Source organism: Typha latifolia, chromosome 13 (genome assembly GCF_019914945.1).
Source record: "Typha latifolia isolate L0001 chromosome 13, TyphaL0001v2, whole genome shotgun sequence".
NCBI lineage: Eukaryota > Viridiplantae > Streptophyta > Magnoliopsida > Poales > Typhaceae > Typha > Typha latifolia.
Genome location: NC_133098.1, coordinates 2,282,542 through 2,303,018, shown reverse-complemented (window position 1 = coordinate 2,303,018; position 20,477 = coordinate 2,282,542). Strand labels below are relative to the sequence as shown.

General features: G+C 35.2%; 3 protein-coding genes and 1 long non-coding RNA gene across 6 annotated transcripts; 1 reads left to right on the top strand and 3 right to left on the bottom strand.

Moving 5' to 3' along the window:
- Positions 1 to 158: 158 nt before the first annotated feature.
- Positions 159 to 8,313, bottom strand: LOC140800109 (dipeptidyl-peptidase 5). The gene is made up of 18 exons (XM_073154772.1): positions 7,988 to 8,313; positions 7,603 to 7,784; positions 7,319 to 7,423; positions 7,166 to 7,237; positions 6,881 to 7,028; positions 6,187 to 6,269; positions 5,350 to 5,405; positions 4,599 to 4,735; positions 4,410 to 4,500; positions 4,195 to 4,266; positions 3,863 to 4,085; positions 2,751 to 2,852; positions 2,392 to 2,477; positions 2,169 to 2,291; positions 1,802 to 1,871; positions 1,629 to 1,720; positions 839 to 943; positions 159 to 750 (listed from the first exon to the last, which is right to left on the bottom strand). Exons 1-18 carry the CDS (start codon positions 8,278 to 8,280, stop codon positions 637 to 639), a joined length of 2,154 nt encoding a protein of 717 aa, XP_073010873.1. The 5' UTR covers positions 8,281 to 8,313; the 3' UTR covers positions 159 to 636.
- Positions 8,314 to 8,844: 531 nt separating this feature from the next.
- Positions 8,845 to 9,850, bottom strand: LOC140800198 (blue copper protein 1b-like). The gene is made up of 2 exons (XM_073154869.1): positions 9,634 to 9,850; positions 8,845 to 9,248 (listed from the first exon to the last, which is right to left on the bottom strand). Exons 1-2 carry the CDS (start codon positions 9,818 to 9,820, stop codon positions 8,989 to 8,991), a joined length of 447 nt encoding a protein of 148 aa, XP_073010970.1. The 5' UTR covers positions 9,821 to 9,850; the 3' UTR covers positions 8,845 to 8,988.
- Positions 9,851 to 10,510: 660 nt separating this feature from the next.
- LOC140799691 (MADS-box transcription factor 22-like) lies at positions 10,511 to 15,902 on the bottom strand. Of its 3 annotated transcripts, none has more exons than XM_073154117.1 (9): positions 15,655 to 15,902; positions 15,289 to 15,492; positions 13,472 to 13,550; positions 12,917 to 12,978; positions 12,729 to 12,828; positions 12,603 to 12,644; positions 11,488 to 11,529; positions 11,250 to 11,404; positions 10,511 to 10,800 (listed from the first exon to the last, which is right to left on the bottom strand). In XM_073154117.1, the coding sequence occupies exons 2-9, from the start codon at positions 15,468 to 15,470 to the stop codon at positions 10,776 to 10,778; spliced, it is 687 nt and encodes a 228-aa protein (XP_073010218.1). In that variant the 5' UTR covers positions 15,471 to 15,492; positions 15,655 to 15,902; the 3' UTR covers positions 10,511 to 10,775. The 3 variants fall into 3 exon arrangements, with proteins under 3 accessions (XP_073010218.1, XP_073010219.1, XP_073010220.1); XM_073154118.1 differs by having other exon boundaries at positions 11,250 to 11,395; XM_073154119.1 differs by having other exon boundaries at positions 11,250 to 11,410; positions 15,655 to 15,873.
- Positions 15,903 to 18,291: 2,389 nt separating this feature from the next.
- Positions 18,292 to 18,733, top strand: LOC140800256 (uncharacterized). The gene is made up of 2 exons (XR_012111167.1): positions 18,292 to 18,413; positions 18,487 to 18,733. It is a non-coding gene; the product is annotated as an uncharacterized lncRNA (long non-coding RNA).
- The last annotated feature ends 1,744 nt before the right edge of the window (positions 18,734 to 20,477 follow it).

Here is a 20,477-nt window from a genome sequence, read left to right as displayed (position 1 = left end):
GCCGTATATAAGCCATCTTAATATTTGAAAAAGAATATTATATAAAATTCATAAACTAAAAACTAATTTCTATATTATATTTTTATATGTGTAAATGCAATTTTTGTAATACATGAAACCAAACTGCTATATGTGCTAGCATAACAAGCATCAAAGTCTTTCAATAAGCTTCTTTCAAATATACAGTCAAACAGAAAGAGATAAGAGGATAGCTTAGAGTTCGACTAAACAGTCTTTTCTCAATATTTTTCATCCCCATAATTACATAAAAGAACTCTTTAGATAGGAATGTTTACGTGCATGATCCTATTGTAAAGGATATGGACATTACATCTCATGCAGCACTACTCTCCTATTCCTATTTTCAAGAAAGGAGTTACACACGATAAAAACACATGAACTTGGTAAGCAAGCTACTAAAAATAAGATAAATAAGGAACTATTAGCTAGTGTGCCGAGCAAGTCATGTACATGAATGCATGCCTGTATCACCAAGGGCTTATCGCTTACAAGATCGAAGCTGGACAACTTATTGCACAAGTGATACCGACAATGTTCCGTGAATAAGATGCTCGCAGTCTTCTAATGTTGCAACAAAACACATGAACAGTAGAGAACAATAGTTTAGCAAGAAGTCTAATCAAAATTGTCAATTTTGATGGGAGTGATATTATCGGCCACTTCAAAATTCCCCACTAATCGGGCGAGAAACAACATCTGCTGCTCCAATGTAAACTTGATGTTCTCAGCCTGTTCCAGCAAAAGCATGCATTCGGTCAACATAAGAAATCCAGGTTTAAGAGAATTACTCAAAAAAAGATAGGAATATGATGAGGACCTTGCGAAACCCATGTTGTTCTCCTTCGTATTCAACCAAAGCAACAGGCAAACCTTTTTCTTTTAATGCCATATATATCTTACGAGCCTGATCCGGTGGCACAATCTGATTGACATAGATGCATTTGCAACTAGTTAGCAGAGAGTAAATTACAGTAACGTAACAGAACATTCATATTAAGGAATGCAAAAATAATTTGCATAATACGTAATCTGCTTTTCTGTAATAACATGTTCCATAATAAATTATAACCCAGTGTAACTATAGTGGCACCTCACCCTCTGTAAATTAATGAACAAAGTAACAAAGAGCTTTATAAAGGTAATGATTCACTGATCTTTTTGTTTATTGCTTATATTTCCTCCTAGTAGGAGTTGCATCCTCAGACCTCTTGATAGTTTGATATAATGTGGAACAGAGAAATGCTGCTAAATCAACATGTGAAATTGGATCTATGCCATCACGAAGGCTGCATAGTAGCACCTCATATGCTACCCGAGCTCTACATCAAGGACCATTGGACCCGCATACCAAGGGGATTAATGAAGTACCACACAAGAACTTGTGAACTAGATGCATTTAAGGTTGTTCTACCAATATGATCATTGTTAAGCTGCTACTTTATACAATAGCAACAATCTAAGGTTGTTCTACCAATATGATCATTGTTAAGCTGCTACTTTATACAATAGCAACAATAATTGGAAATATAAAATGGCAACAGTTTGCAAAAATGATAACAAATAAATTGTAAAAAAGCCATTCAAGGAACTTGTGCTCCTCGTTATACCTTGTCATCTAATCCTTGAAACAAAATCACTGGGCATGTGAATTTATCAACAAAATTAATTGGTGACTTCTCAAAGTAAGCTCTCTCGTTCCCTGGAAGAATTAGATAAAGAACTTTAGTGGTTATTTAAGAATAAGAATCCTCTGGCTATACCTTGTTCACCCAATCCTTACCTACAAGATTATCAATATAGTGAGATTCAAACTTGTGAGTCTCCGCCCGCAACAAAGACAAGTCAGCTACCTGCTCTTCGGCAACACAGAAATTTGTTACAAGCCAGAATATAAAGCAGGTAAGAGTAATCCAGAAACTCTCTTCTAAACAAAGGTAATAGAAAATGGAAATAATATTGTTTATAGAACAGCACTTAGCGATCTTTATCTGTTTATAAGCTAAGAATCACAAATCTTCTTGCTTTTGGTGCTCTCTTTTGGGAAGTAGTTCAGCAGACGGAATATTACAGTCCCAAACATCACATGTATTTAACTAGTAAGAACATGCCCCAATAGAAACTTAAGCCATACAACAAGAGAAACTTACACCATACAAAGAAGCACCAGCCTTGAACGTATCCCTGAAAGCAAGAGAAGCTAATGTTGTGTATCCACCCGCAGATCTCCCTGTTATACAAAGTCGTTCTCCATCCGCCTTTCCACTTTCCACCTTTAAAACAAAATTAATCATTCAGTATTCATGGTTAAGTTATCATCATGCAATGTGAAATTATATACTTGAGAAAACAATGAAAAGCTTGTAGATGTACCAGGAATCTAGCACAGCTGCAACAGTCATTAACATCAACAGTACCCCATTGACCCAAAAGTCTTTCCCGATATTCTCGCCCATAACCTTCAAAAAAGAAAGAAAGAGAAAAAAGCTCGGATGATTATCTTGATTGCTACTTTTTAATTCTGATCTTTAGCAAATATTAAATCACCATGAAATAAAGAAAATATATGCTGAAATCAGTTGCTTTGAGCATCAAGATGGATTAGTCAAGCACTTGAGCAATCTACTCTAGAACTAGGGGAAAAAATGCTTGGTGTTCTACCTTTTCAGAATGAATCAAGTGGTAAATAGAGTGCATAATACATATAATATAGGAAAAGTCCAAGGACAAACCAGTGCTTCCCCCATAGTTAACATCGACAAATGCCCATCCTCGACTTGTCCAATACTGGACATTAAGATCTAGGATTCCACGTGCTTCACCTGTGGGTCCTCCTACAAGATTTGCAAAAGTACTTCAACCAAAGCAATATGATACCAAAATAACCAAACAATAGAACTTCTCTAATCAACTAAGTAAGAAACATTTGCAATTTAAGTTGCAGAAAAAGAGGGCTTAATAGCTCAAACAATTCGGCATTTGTATTATTTCGTTGTAGATAGATCTCAGAGAATTACGATTCAATGTGTGCATGTTGATAAGAAGGATCAAAAATCACAATTTAGGTTTCGTGTAACTCGCTGGAAACTATGGAAACACTGATGCACTACATCCTAGCACCTTGAGGATCTAGCAGGGAATATATATGAAACACGATCCAAGCAGTCTATTTTATGGAAAAGGACATGAGGAACCCTATATGGCATCATAAGTATCATTTTCGTTAATACATATTCTTAAAGGTGTGATGTTTGTTGTTAATCCATTACCTAATAGCTCAAGTTTTTATGTTAATGGTCATCTCACAATATATCAGAGCCTGGTTTTCTAGAGGTCTTGAGTAAAAACTTTGTTTAGCCTTATTTAATTCATATTTTCTGTTATCAATTCTTGTGCAGTGTACATATCACATTATCTTCAATTTTTCCACGTGCAACATATACAGGTTGTACATGAGGGGGCATTTTAAAGGTAGATGCCTATTGTTGATTCATTACCTAACAGTTTAAACTTTTAACAATCTTGGCCTATAAAATTATTACATTTATCATCAACCAGAACTTAATTTTCTAAAGATGAGCCAAGTAGTAGTACTTCTGTAATTTCTGTTGCGTATGACTGACATTGTTAACGAATCTCCTGCACAAAATCAAGAATCTAGAAGTATTTTAGATACATAGTATCTTTTATTGCATCTTCTATTTTAGATATTGTGCATGGACCTGACAGATATTACCAGCCCTTGTCCCTTAAGATTTCTAGTAACCACACAAAAGTAGAAAGAAAATGATTAAAACTTGAAAATAGCAGAAGGTGTTCTTAATATAAACAGTTCACAGCTTACCATGGTTTTTGACCAGTAATGGGGGCTTTTCATCTAAAGGACCTTGAAAAGTACTATTTGTTGGTGGATAGAAGTATGCATAAGCAGTCTGACCAGGGTTTTCTGTAGGAAACTCAATTAATTCTGGTACGCTAAAATACTGTTCGTATTTGCTTACATCTGGAGAAGAAGACCAGATTATCGAGAATCCTGTAGCTTCTGTATTCTTTTCATCCAAAGCCACCTATAGCAAGGAATTATATAGTCAATACTCATCAGTGAATACTGAACACAGAGTGCGTAACTTCTTTCCATGTTAACTGAACCCCCAATTATACAAATTAAGATGCCACCTGGACTTTCGCAATCGATAATGGATGAGTTGCAGATGCACCAGAAATATAGAAGTAGTCTGATCCAGCAACCTGCCAAATCAAAGGCATTCAACTTCATTGTCACCAATTAAAAAAGTTAAGATAATGATAGAATGGGCATACCATAAGATTCAAAACAAGGAACTAACCTAATGCTTAACACTTGAAACAGTGATATGAATTTCAGAACTTACAACATCCGTAATATCAGAGAAGGGAATGTCAAGCAATGTAAAGGATCCCGACACATGATCCAGAACTCCAAGATATGACCTCCCGCTCTTCCTGCACAAGATAAAATCCTAACCTCAGTAACTTTTTATTTTGTTATATGCAGAAATGAGGAAAGTTCTTTTTAGAAGAAAAAGATCATTATGCAAAACCTGTAACTGCAGATGATACTATGATTGTCCCCATCTTTTCCAACAAAATCGTAAGAGCTGTTACCAAAAACCCAAAGTGGTCTTGCAAATTCAGCATTTAATTCATACATCGGCACTACCTCATTTTTATGTTCAATCTGTCATCGAAGAAGAAGAAAATAAGTAGCAAATAAAATAACAGTTCTAATTCTGAAGGTTGCAGAACATGAAAAGAAAACATAATCCATAATAAGTGTTGAAAAGTATTTACAACTTTGTGGCAAATACTTGAAGCATTGAAGGCTTATATGATTATATCAGTAGTAATAAAGTCTTCGGTCCTCGCATGTACAGCTACTTATAACAAGTCTCTGTGCGTTTTCCTTAATTGTTAACCAGAATACAATCATGGGAACTTACTGTTTGATGTGGCTTTTACACAGTTTCGTGGCTGGAAACAACTAATGAAACATTTGACCAAATTTACAAAAATAAAGAAAATCCAGAATAGGTGAGTCAAAATGGAATTATGTAGTACTCTGGCTGTAAAAACAATAAGCACTTGAATTTAATGTTTGCTTATTGAAATGAGATCTTCTTCCGTCAGATGTAGACATCTACCAATGATTTTACTAGAGACTGAATCAGTATAAATATAGATAAATGATACAAGAATATATAAGCATCGAGACAACAATGAAAATAAGATGGAGATATAATACTAGCTACTTCAAATATTTATATAGAATATTCAAACAGAGAGGAACCACACCCATTTATAAATGTTCCAGAACCCACTTTTTCTGTCGGTTATGAAAAAAAGCTCCCCTGAAAATTTGCATAAAAACTATCAATCAGTACAATAGTGATAACTATCCAAAACATCAACAAATGAGTATCACTAAAATGGAATAAAGTACGAAGGAAATTATATGAGACATCAGGATTTTACAGTTTAATGAGCCAACATAATGTCGTAATAATGTAATGATAAGTCGATGCATTACAATGGAAAGTAAATTTGCCAGCCAACTCAACCTGTCATGTTATCTTCTCCTAAACTTCTGCTAGATACTCAAATGAAAACCATAGTAGCTTTCTTTTATTTGAATTCCTACATGTTGTCAAATATATTCTGGGGAGCCTACTAACAATAAATAAACGCTTCAAACTTCAAAGTTTTAAAAGCCAGAAAAATGGTGGCCTAAGGAGCTGTCTTAAGAGGGGCAGCCACCAAGGCATTCTTCTTTTTGTTAGGCCATTTAGGCAATTTAAGCTGTGTCACCTGCCTAATAAGTCAATCAGGTGTCTGGACAGTCTATGCATCAAGTTATTAGACAGGTTCTAAAACATTTAGAAGCACTATATGGTAGTATGTGTAGAGCCCTATTCCTACATGAATACTCGACCCACCAACCTCTGAAGTAGGATCTCCGTTTTCCAATTCCTGTTACATGGCTTTTCTCTAACCTACTCCCCAATATTCTCAGCAATAGAAGGACTCAATACATGACACAAGTGATAAACCCTCTTCATGCACATTTTCGTTGAAGTAGCTTCTTGTAGGTATGGAAAGCTAAAAGAGAAGTGAGTTGAAGAAAAGATAAACCTTTGGAGGACCATCTGGGTTCAGTTGGGGATTCCACTAGCGTAGGGTCACCACCGGCAACACATAGTCTCTTACATAAGTCTCTGTAAAGAGGTAGAACGAGATTTTTCTAAAGTCAGGAAGACTTGGAAAGCAGTCAGCAAGAACTACTTGGGGAAAATAAAGACCGGAACATATATCTCGAAATCAAAATAAGTAACGATAAATGATACATGAAGAAGCATCATGAACACAGTCAGTTCAGATGGCAGAGAGGTGGAGAACTTGGCGCATCAAGAAAAAACTTTCATTTAAAACCTAGTTTCAGCATCATACATCAAAATATATGCAAAAACCTTAGCATGTCTTTCTTCAGAGCTCTTAATAAGCTGTCAACAATCTTAGGTAATCAAATCCTGACAAGAATGCTGTGGAATCAAAATCTTATTGAATCCAACTTCAAGTTCTGAGAAACTTTCATCCATTCTCATGATATTAGTGAATGCTCCAGGTCATAACATAGTTGCATACGAAGTACAAGATAAGATATGGAGCCTATATATTGATAAGAAGCATTGAACAATATACATCTGCATGTTATGAATAATTACGTGCTATAAAGTTCAGTACTAGCTTGTTTCTGATTCTTGCATTTCCAATTAATTGAATAAACACAAAGGTACGACATTCTGCTTAATGAACATGCAATACTTACCCACTTTCAGAGAAGTACCCGACCCAAAGTTCTGCTTTATCCCAGGGCATGTTTGGATGACTCCATTCTATCCATGCCATCCGTTTTCCACTTGGATCAATGCGTGGATAAGCATAGAAGTCATTGCCACTAAGCAGAACCCTTGGTTCTTCAATAATATTTAAGGATAAAAAAGAAAAATAAAGTTAATGAAGAAGCATCAATGTCCTCTAAAAATTGCAAAGTGTATAGAACCAAATGTGTTGCTGCTGTAGCATGTATTTTCCATTTCTCTAGCAGCCTTACCATGCATATGTCCTTCGCTAAAGTATACAGCGGCAATGGTTGTGATTGGATTTAAGCTACTTATACGGCAGTCTGTCAAGATATTAAACAATAATTAGCAATACATTTTGTGACCAGCTTCCTGACAACTACAATTGGCAAAATGATAACAACCTTCCATTACAGTAAGATAACGATGAAAGTGAGGATCGAAAACACCATCAGCATAACGGACTACAGGTCCCCCATAATCTGGTGTCAGAGGTACTGGAGAGTGACCTGTAAAGAGAAAAGAACTTTCAGATGGAAGATAGAAATAAATACGCCATTCTTACTCATGTTGCTACTTGTTAAGTCGTAAAGAATTAGCCATGATGCGGAAGTACAAAAAGAGAAAGGTTGCTAAAGATTGTAACTCCGTGAATATTGCATCTCAAAAAGAAATAAACGGTTATTACCTCCAATAATTTGCTTGTATAAACGCTGGTCTTTATAATTCGAAAATACAACAACATTCTCCGATACAGCAAATGCACCCCCTCCGTACTCTTGCGCCAATGTCCGAGCTGCGAAATCTGCAGGTGTGACATCCACAGGTTTACCTTCCATCTCTTCTGATTCCTTTACAACAACTGCACGTCTGAACCATCCTAATCGAGTTAAAAATGTGGGATATGATAAATTCCAGACTTTCGATCAAATAAAAAGGAAAAAAAAATCGTGGCATATCAATATTTCTATTCTGAACAAGATAATCCAATCATAGATCGATTCAAACTGAAGCCAAAAAATTCGAAATCAACTCCATGCTTGCCAGGGTTCTACATTTCCAAGATATCCTACCCTCCTTCCTCGGGGCGGGTCTCAATCCAAACAAGGCGACCGTCTCCAGCGACGGCGATCCCTCCGAGACGCTTATCCGCTCCGGACACCACGTCGGCCGTGATTGGCGACTTCCATGACCCGCACGGCGCCGTCATCTTCTCGGCGCCTACCGCAGCCGATGCCGGCGAGTACGATGCCATAGACATCCGGGGAGGATAACGGATGCAGCTACGCCGTCCGATGGAGATCGCGCGATGGAGGAGAAGTGGGGAAGCGAAGAGGAAAGTGGAGCTGCGAGTGAATGCGGCCATCCGAGGAGGATGCGTGGGTTTTTGAACAGCTTTGCTCCGGGGTCTAAGTCAACTTTTTTTCCATCTTGAAATTAGAGTTACCAAGGTGGGGCTACCACACGTGGCAGTCTTGCGGTATACAAAGGACAAAGTAATAAGATATGCTTTATCCAATATAATATTGAGACAAAATTGCATTTGTTTTGCGGCGGCTCCGCTCGGCTCGGCTCGGCTCTCGCTGGGAGAAAACTAGTTTTGCGGTGCAATTACTGGGCAGTATTTTTGACTGGAAGGTCTAATTGGGTAGTGCCTTGGAGCAGTAGTATGGTGCAATAGCTTCATATTTTATATGCTTCAAGTCTTAAGATGCCTTGATTATTAAAAAAGAGTTATAATAAGAATAAACATGTCAGTAATTGCTCGTGTGACTTATATATAATAATTATTAATAGAAAAGTTAATGAAAATCTAACGGAAACGGTGTTTCAGATATATTTAATAGATTATAAGATTTATGTGTCATAAAAAATAAGTTTAGAAGTATTATATATGAAAGTAATGATAATTCGGAAACTCAAAGTGTAATTATTTGTTTATATTATTATTGAAGTTCTTCCCGACCGGTAAAAAGAAGAAGGTGTATTTAAAATTTGTCACTCTAATAAAAAGCACTGCATCTTCCCTGGAGCAAAAAAGAAAAGTGAAGTAAAACTTTTGAGCTTCAAATAGTTAACCACGGCAAGGCCTTGTAGGGAGCACGGAGAATTTCATGAGCCCGATATTGCAGTGGATCCCTTTCGCCTCCCCACACGCAAAGTAGTGAGGCTTCCTGTTTTTGAGCACGAACTCTAAGCCCTTGCCGCCGCCTTGCATCACGTTCCCCACCAGCTTCGCTTTCTTCAGGTCGCATGCGAGGAAGCTACGTAGGTTCTTCAGTAAGTAAACACTGTGTGGGAATGTGGTGTTACTTGGAGGATCATACATGAACACTGCAACCATTCATATAAAAGATGCATATGTTAGAAATCTATTAGCTAGCTAATGAGAGGGAGAGAGAATTCAACGTGAGATGTTTGTTTATGCTCATCAACAAATACAGGTATCGATTGATTACACATATCTAATAACTATATGTGGTCGCAACCAGAAAAATATGCATGAAAAATATAATTACATACATCCCCAATGAGAAGATAATCATAAAAAAAGTATTTTTTTAAATAAAGCTAAAATATATATATGGTGAGCAATCTCTCGTTATAATGAGTGATGTGATGCAGATGATATAACATCCCATTTATAATATTATCTAGCTCACTTAGTTTACGAAATTTAATTAATAAACATAGTAAAGAAATGAGAGAAGAGAGAAACCCAAGGTATCATGCTGGTAAAAGGGTGCATTCTTAAGAGCCCAATCAGTGTAATTGTAGCCGAAAGTCCAATGGGCAGAATCACCAACAACTATCTTTGCTGCAAGAGATGTCTCTGAAATGGAAACAACCACCAAGAGGATGCCTAATCCTAACACCATAAAACTAGTACTTCTTAGAGCCATCATCTCCCAGATTCCAACACACAGGCCCAGAACTAATCAAGCAAAGAACTGATGAGATGGGACGGTGGCAATTGAGACTTTATAGAAGCTCATGACGGTGGCAAAATAACTTTAACAGTTGCTTAAAGTCCTCTCGTTCACAATACGGTTGGTGGGAAGGTTTTTCAGGTAAAGTTGCACCACGCTTGGATTTGGACCGAGAAGTGTGGGCGTGGTTCTCCATTAACGGCAATAATTATTGATCAATGGCCAGTGTGGGTTGTTGAGTAGTGGAGTTATATTCTCTGGCTAGGGAGGGAGCCTTCTTTCTTTTCTGAATCTAATAGCACTACTTTGCATCTCGACTTGGGTTGTTTGAAACAGTGTCAAAGTGGTGGAAGGCCTGCTTGCCTTTTGACTGTTGGTCCAACCAGCGAGAAAATGTTTGTCAAAATGTGCCAGAGGAAATCCGCTCTACTCATGCACGCCTCCTTATATTTAATTGCGAGAGCTAATTTTGTGATCATGATCGTTCGATGATAAGCGCATGCATCCGACATTCACTTTAATTATACAAGCCATCGCTGCGAATCCCAATATGAGGAAATGAGCAACGGTTTAAGTGTCCGTGATTAAGATATGGAGAGAATTTGGCATTTATGGATATTCAATTCATTGTTAGTGCAAGGCAAAGACAAGACGATAAGAACGAGATGAATACAACACCATTTATCACATTGTCTATATATATATAAGGATCACATTGTTCTATGATATATTTGTTCCAAAAAGATTAGTATTACAATTTATCTGCAGACTAGATTACACATAACCAAGCATCAAAATGTTCAGGCATTAGGATAGCTTAATTGACTAATCAATCTGGCAACCAACCGATTCTGCATTACTGAAGTCTGGATTCCACCATCTGTGATCGATAACTTCTTTTCCCGTTCAGGCTTATGATGTTGAGTACTCATCAGTTTGAGCCAGAATAAGGTAACCTGAACAAGTCAGAAAAAACTCAGCATCTAGTATATGTTTTCATAAATTGGTTCAGGTAACAAAATCCAAGATAGAAATCAACAGCAGCTGCAACTTAGTCTGCATATGGAGTAAACTCTACAAAGAATCTCTAGTAAAACACACTAGGAAAAGTATCTTATGATGAGATGGTTTCTTAGATGAATGTTAAAATTGATTCTCTTCTGAAAAGTTTGTCCTGAGTAACAGAATGGTTCTTGATAGTTTGGACTTTGGATCGATCATCGTAACATTTGAAAAACTTATCTCCACTTGTTGATTAACCTGTACTCTTGCCAGCATGAATGAATCATAGATCCAGCAAATTAACGACAAATAAACCAAAATCATCAGTATAATACTTAACATCATTATTTATGCTATTATTTTTCGCTACTTTACAAACAAGTAAGTTGACAAATAGACTCACCCTAATTTGAGAGACGTATCTGAACTGTCATCATAATCTTGTGACCCTCCTGTGTTTGATGCAGTCATCACTGATTCAGAAGACTGCCCATCTTCAGTGAGAACATTTTCTGTATCATTCATCACTTGCTTCCCAACGCTTGACATCTGCAAAACCTGCATCTTTAAATATGTCCATATAAAAGTACAATCATGTGGAATAATGGAGGGTGAAAAATGTGGATAAATGAAGGCCATACCTGGTATCTCAGTCGTGTGTTTTCTTGCATTAGTTCTAAACCCTGTAAGCATCGTGTAACCATAAGATTTTGCAAACAAGTAATGACTTTGTACTAATTCATCATAGTCCCATATATGTAGACTTGAATCCTTTTAGGGTGTACCTATGGTAATGTTATAGTGCTTAAATGCAATAAGGATACCATTAAAGACTAATCTTCCAAGTACGACTCATTATTTACACCTTCAAGAAATAAGAACTCTTAAAAGTCACTATAATATGCAGAGGAATCTTCATATTTGTATATCCAGCACTGCTGATGAAAAAACACAGGGTCCTATTGACTTTTAAATTTTGCAACATGTTCCAATCCAGGCTATTCAGAACATGCATACATGTCCCTCAAACTTTTGAAACATTCTTGCAGGGTTTGATGTACGTTGTTGGCACTTACTGATGAGAAATTGGGGGCCAAACTAAATTTTCTTTGGTTTCAATGTAGTATCAATTATATCGGTCCATTATCAACTGTATCGACCAATACATATAGGGTTGTATATGCTGTATCAGCCATAAACACAATTTTTTTCCCTTTTTTATAGACTATATGTAAAACGCATCATAAATTACATCTAACATGAATACAACTTGAGACATCAATTATTGATCTCTTAAGCACTACATTTTATGTTTCCTTCCTATTCTCTTTTCATTTTTGTTGCTATTTTTCTCTTCTTTCGCTCCCACCATTTTTTCGATTTTCATTTACCAAACCTACGCCCACCTCTCCAGCAAAGATGATTGTTGACTCATCTCTAGAAGACTTTCTACCATCTTTGGTGTAAAGGTAATGGCGATAATGAAAACATATTAAATGAAATGTGTCCGATATTCAATATTATTCTTAGTATTTTCATTATTTGTATTATGCTTTGTGTGCTACCTTTTGATTCGAGAAGGCCTTTTGATTCGAGGAGGTTGTCCATGTGGCTAATAAAGTCATGAGGGCAGTTTGATAAAAAGATAAGAAAATAAAAACATGCCAAAGAACAATCCCTTCACTTAAATCTCCTTTTTGCATTATATCAGCGATCTACTATTCAGTGAATAAATATTGTTTGAGTCATTTCTAACCTTTCGCTGAAGCTCATTGACCTGTTCGATGAATTGTTCACCCTGCAAATTTTTGGACACAGAATAAGCAATAAAAGACTTGGCAAATCTTAAAAAAGCTAACAAACTTGGAACGTCTTAACATACCTTTCTTTGAAGTACATTATGTAAACCTGCTTCGAGATTTTTCTCTAGCTGCTGCAGCTCGTCTACACTTAAGCCCTCAAGCTCCTCTCCTCTCATTTGTCTAGAATTGATAGGAAAAGCCTTTCAGTTCATCTTAATGAATGCACGTTTCAGGGATATAAACTCTACAAGTCAAATTTAAGCCAAACCTCAGTTGAAGACTTGTTTCTGCAACTTTTTTGCTCAAACTTGCAAGCTTGTTATTCTCCAACTAAAGGGGAAAGAGGCAAAATGTAGTAAATAATGTTGCACATATATTTATCGCATGGAATAACTAATTACTGCATCGAGCATAGTTTCTGTCAGCATTAACAAATAATTCTCATAACTAACTTTCCTTCAATGTTACATTATACGGTTTCATTTTCTGATCTAGTATATTTTGTCACATTAAAACATGGCGAATAGTAGGTTATTATTTCGGGATAATCAAATAACAAAGTAAAATTTAGCCTTGCACTTGTGAATCTGTCATATTGAGTCCAAATGACATATCACATAGTAATAAATTCTTAAGAACACACCAGAAAAAAAATTAAGAATATTGTGCAGCGGCAGGTCTTAGATTATTGTATTCTTATACTATAAGTATAATCATGCTAAATTAGAACAAAATGAATTGGATATTCATGAGACTAGATTCCCTTGTACAGTGCCAAATTCAAATCCTGCAGCTAATAATAAGTTAACATGGAATATCTTACGTTCAAGTCAAGAGGCTGTTGAACTGATTCTTGTAGGTTACTTGAATGCATGTTGTACTTCTCTATGATATCCTTCATACTTCACAGAGAAAAGAGAAAAAACATCTGTCATTATTAATAAACGCAGACAAACTCAAGACATATGTAACTAATATTTACTGGCAAACAACATATGAAGATGGTGTTAGCACCTTAGCGGTTTGTTTTCCAAAAGTAGATGCCCATTACAATTTACAAGCTTGACAAGAAAGCCATACAGTGACATACAATATAGTACAAGTAATCAAGGTTAAATATTATGAGTAATAACAATAAAATTGGTTCTTAATCTACATCATGCAAAAAAAAATATAAAAAAAAATCAAACTTCATGGGATGTAGACACTGCCGCTAATTCACAAGGTCAATTGCCTCCCCGAGTAAAAAAAAAAATTGCTGCAAGGTGTACATATGTTCTCATACAATTATACGGTGCTAAATTATATCAAATTCAGTACGTATATGCATGTGTATAGATTGTTGATATTTGGATTGGAAGACTTGGATATATGTGGATCAGTAAAAGAGATATATAAGAAATGAACAAAAGACTTAAGAGAAGCCTTTGATAAAACCTTGTTTTAGATTATTTAGCTTTATTTGGCTTGATTTATAAATACAAGAAGCGTTGCTTTTGTAGGCTCTCTGACTAATAACTCCACAACCCAAAATTAATTTAGACAATTACTTACGAGTTTCTCTTGTGCAAAGAAACCATTACATTGCTCTTACATGCTTATGTTTCTTGTGCACTTAATGAATAAGTAAAAAAAAAAGTTTCTCTTGACATGAGAACTGAAGTGCATTAATTTCTAACATAGATTACCTACACATGAAAAACCATTTATACAGCCAAAATATGAATGGCCGTTAATGCGTATACCATGTATATCAGGAACTTGTTGTGAGAGATTTTAGAAACTATCAGATCCAGATTAACTTTAATTACTACCAGCGACTATGAAATAAACATTGTCTTTAATTCATTGGATATGCATTCATACATACAGCTGGAAAGTTGATACTATAAATGGTCTGTTTATTTTGTACCAAATTTCAGCATTGCTGATATCGTTATTCGTGCAGTAATAGCATCCGCATTTTTCCATCGAGAAATAGTTGTTTCCGGCAATTGACTAGGCATGCTTCAACATTCAACCTCTTATAGTAACTCGATAGCATTATGTCGATGACGGGATACATAGCAAGTTTTATTATATTAGTTTCCGACATGAGTGTTCAGGTATAGCATTCAGATGATAGAGGTCAAACATGATCATGTCGAGAAAAAAACCACGCAGTTTCAGATCATAGGCGTTAATTTATCGAGAAATATTAAATATTCCAGTTTATTATCAATAAAGATCAGTATGATCTTCGGAAGTTGTATGATTAAGAAAGCACGCATTACGTTCCTGTACATTATGGGTTAAACCGCTTCATTAAGAAACAGTCTTTTGATTAAAGCACTTCAATATCCACTTCCGTACAAACACCGAGTTGTCCACGCACTAAAATAAAACATTGTTTGAACTCTCATTAGTGCTCTCTATCCACCAATTCTTTAAATTACTACCGGTGAGAAAAAATCGAGTTTCTCAAACCAATCAATGCATAGAATCCTATCAAACGTGAGCAAGACCTCCTAAATCCATTAATCTTTTTTTCTAAAATTAGAAGTGAACGAATCTAAATGAAACCCGCATATAGAAAAAGAGATCTAATATCGAAGCGACGACTGGTCGATGAGTAGCATATGTATATATATGCACACATACCTGGAGCTGGAGAAGTGGAACAACTTGCCGGTGGAGGAGAAGACGATGAGCGCGACCTCGGCGTCGCAGAGGATGGAGAGCTCCTCCGCCTTCTTGAACAAACCCCTCCGTCGCTTGGAGAACGTCACCTGCCTCGCCGCCGTGTTGTCGATCTTCCTTATCTGAATCCTCTCCCTCGCCATGATCGATCGATCCACTCTTTCCCTAAGAAGAAGAAGAAAAAAAAAAGGCTGAAGTGTGTGTGTGTGTGTGTGTGTGTGTGTGTGTGTGTGTGTGAGAGAGAGAGAGAGAGAGAGAGAGAGGGAGGAAGAAGACAAGAGGCACGTAAATAGATGCAGTGCCGTGTTTTCCAAATTAAGCACGGACCTATTACAAACCCTAGCTTGCTTAGGGTTTCTTTTCCTCGGGGAAAGAGTGGGTCTGGATCTCGAGATTTGCGAGAGGAGATTTATGGAACAAGAATGATTTATCTGGGATTGGCTCGCTGTTCGACTCGACTGGTGTAGATCGGTTTTGGTTTCGAGGAGAAGAGAGGAGTGGGAAGGGAAGGGAAGGGAAGGGATGGGAGGAGACTCCCTTTTATGGAAAGTTTTGGAAACTACCACAACTTGTGCTGATGCGCTGTAATTCATATGTATCAGGATTTTTAAGGAGTGTGAACACTGGGAGTACTACTGATTGGTGTGATTTTGATTTAGGCTAACGGATTTTTATTTTATAAATCATAAGCATGGAATGAATACATAAATTATAAACCTAGGCAAATATATATATTTTTGTGAGTTTTTAATCAAACTAGCTCAGTTTTATATTTTATTTATCTAAATAGACTACTCCTCAAACTGAATACTAAAATAGGTCGATAACATTATAGTCCTAAGTAAAATGCTAATAAATATTTTATATTTAAATAAAAATATAAAAATATTTATTTTATAAAATGCTCAATTTTTGGATGTTTTTATATTAGAAAAGTCCAAAGAGATAAAGCACTTTATGTGAGAAAATCAGAAAAGTAAATTTATATGAGCAATCTTTTTTTTTTTAGAATACGAGCGTAGTTAATTTTGGAGCCTACGGATTTTAACTTATAAAATATTTTTATATCTTTACAATGACATATTTTATGACTAAAATCGATAATCGAGTATAAAGTTACAGCATTATAAATTTTTTCTTTATATTTTATTTATACTATTGCTGTGTATAATTTTTAATTATAAAATACTTAACTTTTCAGCATTTTATATTTATCAATTTTTTTATAGTAAATCTCTGAAATAATTTTATTTTTTTAAAATAAAAAATATTGATCTGATCAGCATTTTACTCCGTACCTAATAAAACACTTAATAATTTAACATCTTATTTATTGCTACAGTAAAATAGACATATCTAATACTATATCTCACGGGTCACCACGCAGTGAGATATCCCAATAATTATTCCATTTCTTTAAATTATGGTTTCTAACTCCTACTACAGTACAATGTGATATGACTGGAATAATTTTAGCAACAAATATGAGGGGTCATTTAAGGGTACCTGAACAAGTTTCTGCGGAGAAAATAGTGCAGTTCTTCGTCCGGTCCACATCAGCGTCCGTCGTCGTCTCGGGTACTTGTTACTATTGCCTGCGGATTTCGAAGTCGATTTATTTGCTGCCATGTAATCGGATGTAGAAAATTCCTGCTTCCGGGGCTGCAGGCGGTCTCCTCCCAACTACTGCTTCGTGGAGAACACCTACCTTTTCCGTACGGACGCGGGCCCGGGACCAGCTGTTCGGAGGAGACATGTGCGCGAGACATTCGCGAGATTATCGTGAGACGTGTGGCTCGGCAAGGATACGTTCTAGGGATTTGTTTGGCTTTTTTTATGTTGACGTTTTTCTTCTTAATATTTCATAAATATCATTATAATCTCTTTTTTTAAATATAAATAATATTTATTAAAATTATATCTTAATATTTTCCCCCACATATTTAGTACTCTAAATGAGCCCAGTTGGTTTTCTAGCTCAAAATACTAATTTAGTCGAGCCAAGCTAGACTTAGCTCCATACATATATATATATATATATATATATATATATTAACAATTAGGATGATATAGGTGGTTGGATAATATTTAGTCTCACATAGAGAAATAAAAATTTAGAAATCATCTTTGTATGTATCCAACTCTCAAAATATTATATTATTATAGCTAAAAAATAAATATACAATAAATATGTAATTTTTATATAAAAATTGAACCAGCTTGTTATTAAGCTGAGCTCAATTCTAATAATTTTCGAGCTGAGTTTAGCTGCTTAACTCTCGGCTGCTTTACACCCCATATACACACTAACTCGATTAATAGTTTATTTTTAAATATTTTATTATCTATTTTATATCAAATTAAAAAGTGTTCGTAGAAATTTTATAAAAAATAAAACATAATTTTCTTACTTGATATCACATCAAATATATTTATTCACACCCTTATTTTAGAAAAAAATAAATATAAAATAATTATTCTCAAAATAAAAACTTTATTTTAAGAATAACAAAAAGAAATATTTATTGTAAAATTAATCTTATCTTGGATGTAAAGGAGGCCTAAATGTCAATTCCCGAAATTATGGTTTGAAAACCTTGTCTATAGTTTTTGTCCAATTTATTACCATTGATTAAAAAGTATAATTTCACTTAAAACTCCGAAATTATGACTAATTTGCCACACAACCTACGTAGAGACCCTATAAAATATTAAAAACTCCTCACCACCCCCGACGCCATTAACGAAGAGAAAAGAAAAAGACTAAAATGTCCCTCCGCGTATAATGGCAGGAGAGTTAATTCCATGTTTGCCCTCCCGACTCATTTGTCTTTTTCGGAAAGCGACGCTCGCCCTCTCATCTCATCTTCCAGGAAACCAAGCGGACCCTGTTGAGATTTAGCCTTCCCGCTTCGCTCTATAAAGAACCAAAAGGTCTTAATATCTCAATCCTCCCTCCTTGATAGTGGAGCGCATCTCCATTCTCCCCCAATACACCCAAGAAACCAAGCGGACCCAGTTGAGAAGGCTCCATCTCCTTTTTGCCTTTCCAGTACGTGCTTCACTTCAGTTCATCAAGAACCAAGGTCTCAACATCTCGTCCTCCCTCTTTGATGGCTCGGGCGATTTTAAATTTATAATAATTGGGTGTTGTTTTAGGTGGTGTTGCTGGTCTGGGAGGAGGGAGAGGGAGAAAGGACTCTAGATCTATTATTATGTTTGGTGCCATGAATTTAAGTGGGACCTGCGAAATAATTAATCCCATCTTAGATCTATGCATATGCCTAGGGATTTTTAAGAATCTCACTCTATATTTTATATATTTTGTAATTAGATTCCATCTTTTAATTTTGTAACCTCTGCTCAATATAATTCTTATTTAATACTATAATATTATTTTGATTAACTAACATGGATGATTACTAAAATATCTCTACTGTTTTTTTTAATATTTTTTATATTTTTTCACCATCTTCTTCACTTACTTCTTTGCTTTTTGTATGATTTATAAAAAACCCCAAATAGTAAAATACAAAGTAAATAACAAAAAAGTAACTTTATACATTTAAAAATCATTTTAATTTATCATGCAAATGACTCGAGAGAGTTTAAAATAAAATAAAAAACTCGAGAAAGGGAATTTGAGGCAATAAATTAAGGTGATTAAATCATAACCATTGGATTCGTGGAGAATGTAATAGATGTAGGCTAAATAAGTACTTTCGCACTTGGTATCCGACAACGTATCCGGCACCAAGATTCTGTCGGGCTTAAGGCCCACGACTAAATATCCGTGCTCATTATTTAGTCAGGCCTCGATTAGGAATTCTAGCCCAAGTACATCTACTTTACTCTTCTATTTAATTAAAAAATATTAAATACATTTCACTCTTATACTTAAAATACTTCAAGCATATAAAATTATTTTAACTCCGTACAAATTCTCTTGTCGCATCAGTTCATATACTTCCCGTTAAAATAATTTTTCGTCCTACTTAGCAGAGCTCTGCCATTTTGATAGATAAACTTACTGGAGAAAATTTTGATAATTTTGATAATTTAATATATTGGCATAAGGAGATATTTAGGTAATTCATGGCTCATTTACTAGGCGAGTAAATTCAGTTGTCAAATCTATTTATTAAATAGTACTAAAATTGTTATATAGTATTATAAGACTATGAATCACCTAGGAACTAATAATATATTAAAAAAAATTATCATTCTATTATGGTATATTATTTTTCTATATATTTATGCTTCCATTGGTCCAAATTACTGACAGTAAAAAATGGCAATGTTGAACTTTTCTTATTGTATCACAAGTTTAACATCATTATATATAATAATAATAATAATAATAATAATATAAATGAAATTTTAACGGTGTTGTAGACAAATCAATATAGCTGAAATGCTTGAAATTCAAATTCAAAAATACTCAAACAATTTGAGCATTTCTTTTAAGTTTGAACTATTTAAGCACTATTCTATTGACAATATCAGTATCAGATATTGATCCACATACGAGCACAGTGCATGTATAACGAATTGCCGCGTCATGCATACTAAATCTCATGCAAGTTTGGCAGCACTCGCATTTATACGGTTCTGGTTTATTCTGCTTGCTAAAACGAATATATATTTATACATTAACAAAGGACAAGAAAAATATATTATGTGGTAATTAAATTATGCCATGAATGATAGGTTTGACACTGGAACATAAGTAGCCATATCCATTTTCTTTCATGGTCATGGGCACATACTGTCCACCCATGCATAGGTGTTATATTTATACCTAATGAAATGGAGATCTACTTGGACGCATGTCATCCACCCATTTAGCTGCCATGTTTGAGTAATTAGCAACAAGTGAATAAGGAAAAGGGTTTGGTGGGCCAGCTTCATAAGTAGCCAAATCCCTTTACAGCAGAAAAGGATCGGATTTTTTTGTTGAAGAAAATAGAGAGAATTGCAAACCGAATTTTTCAAGAAATTTTAATATAATTATAATAGAGTGAACATAATTAACATATAGAGTTTGTTATAATTAAAAAAAAAATGTAATTAAGTTACAGAAGGCTCGAAGGAGCATCAAGAAAGACTTTGATCTTGCACAATAGAAAATTAATTTCATCTTTTTATGT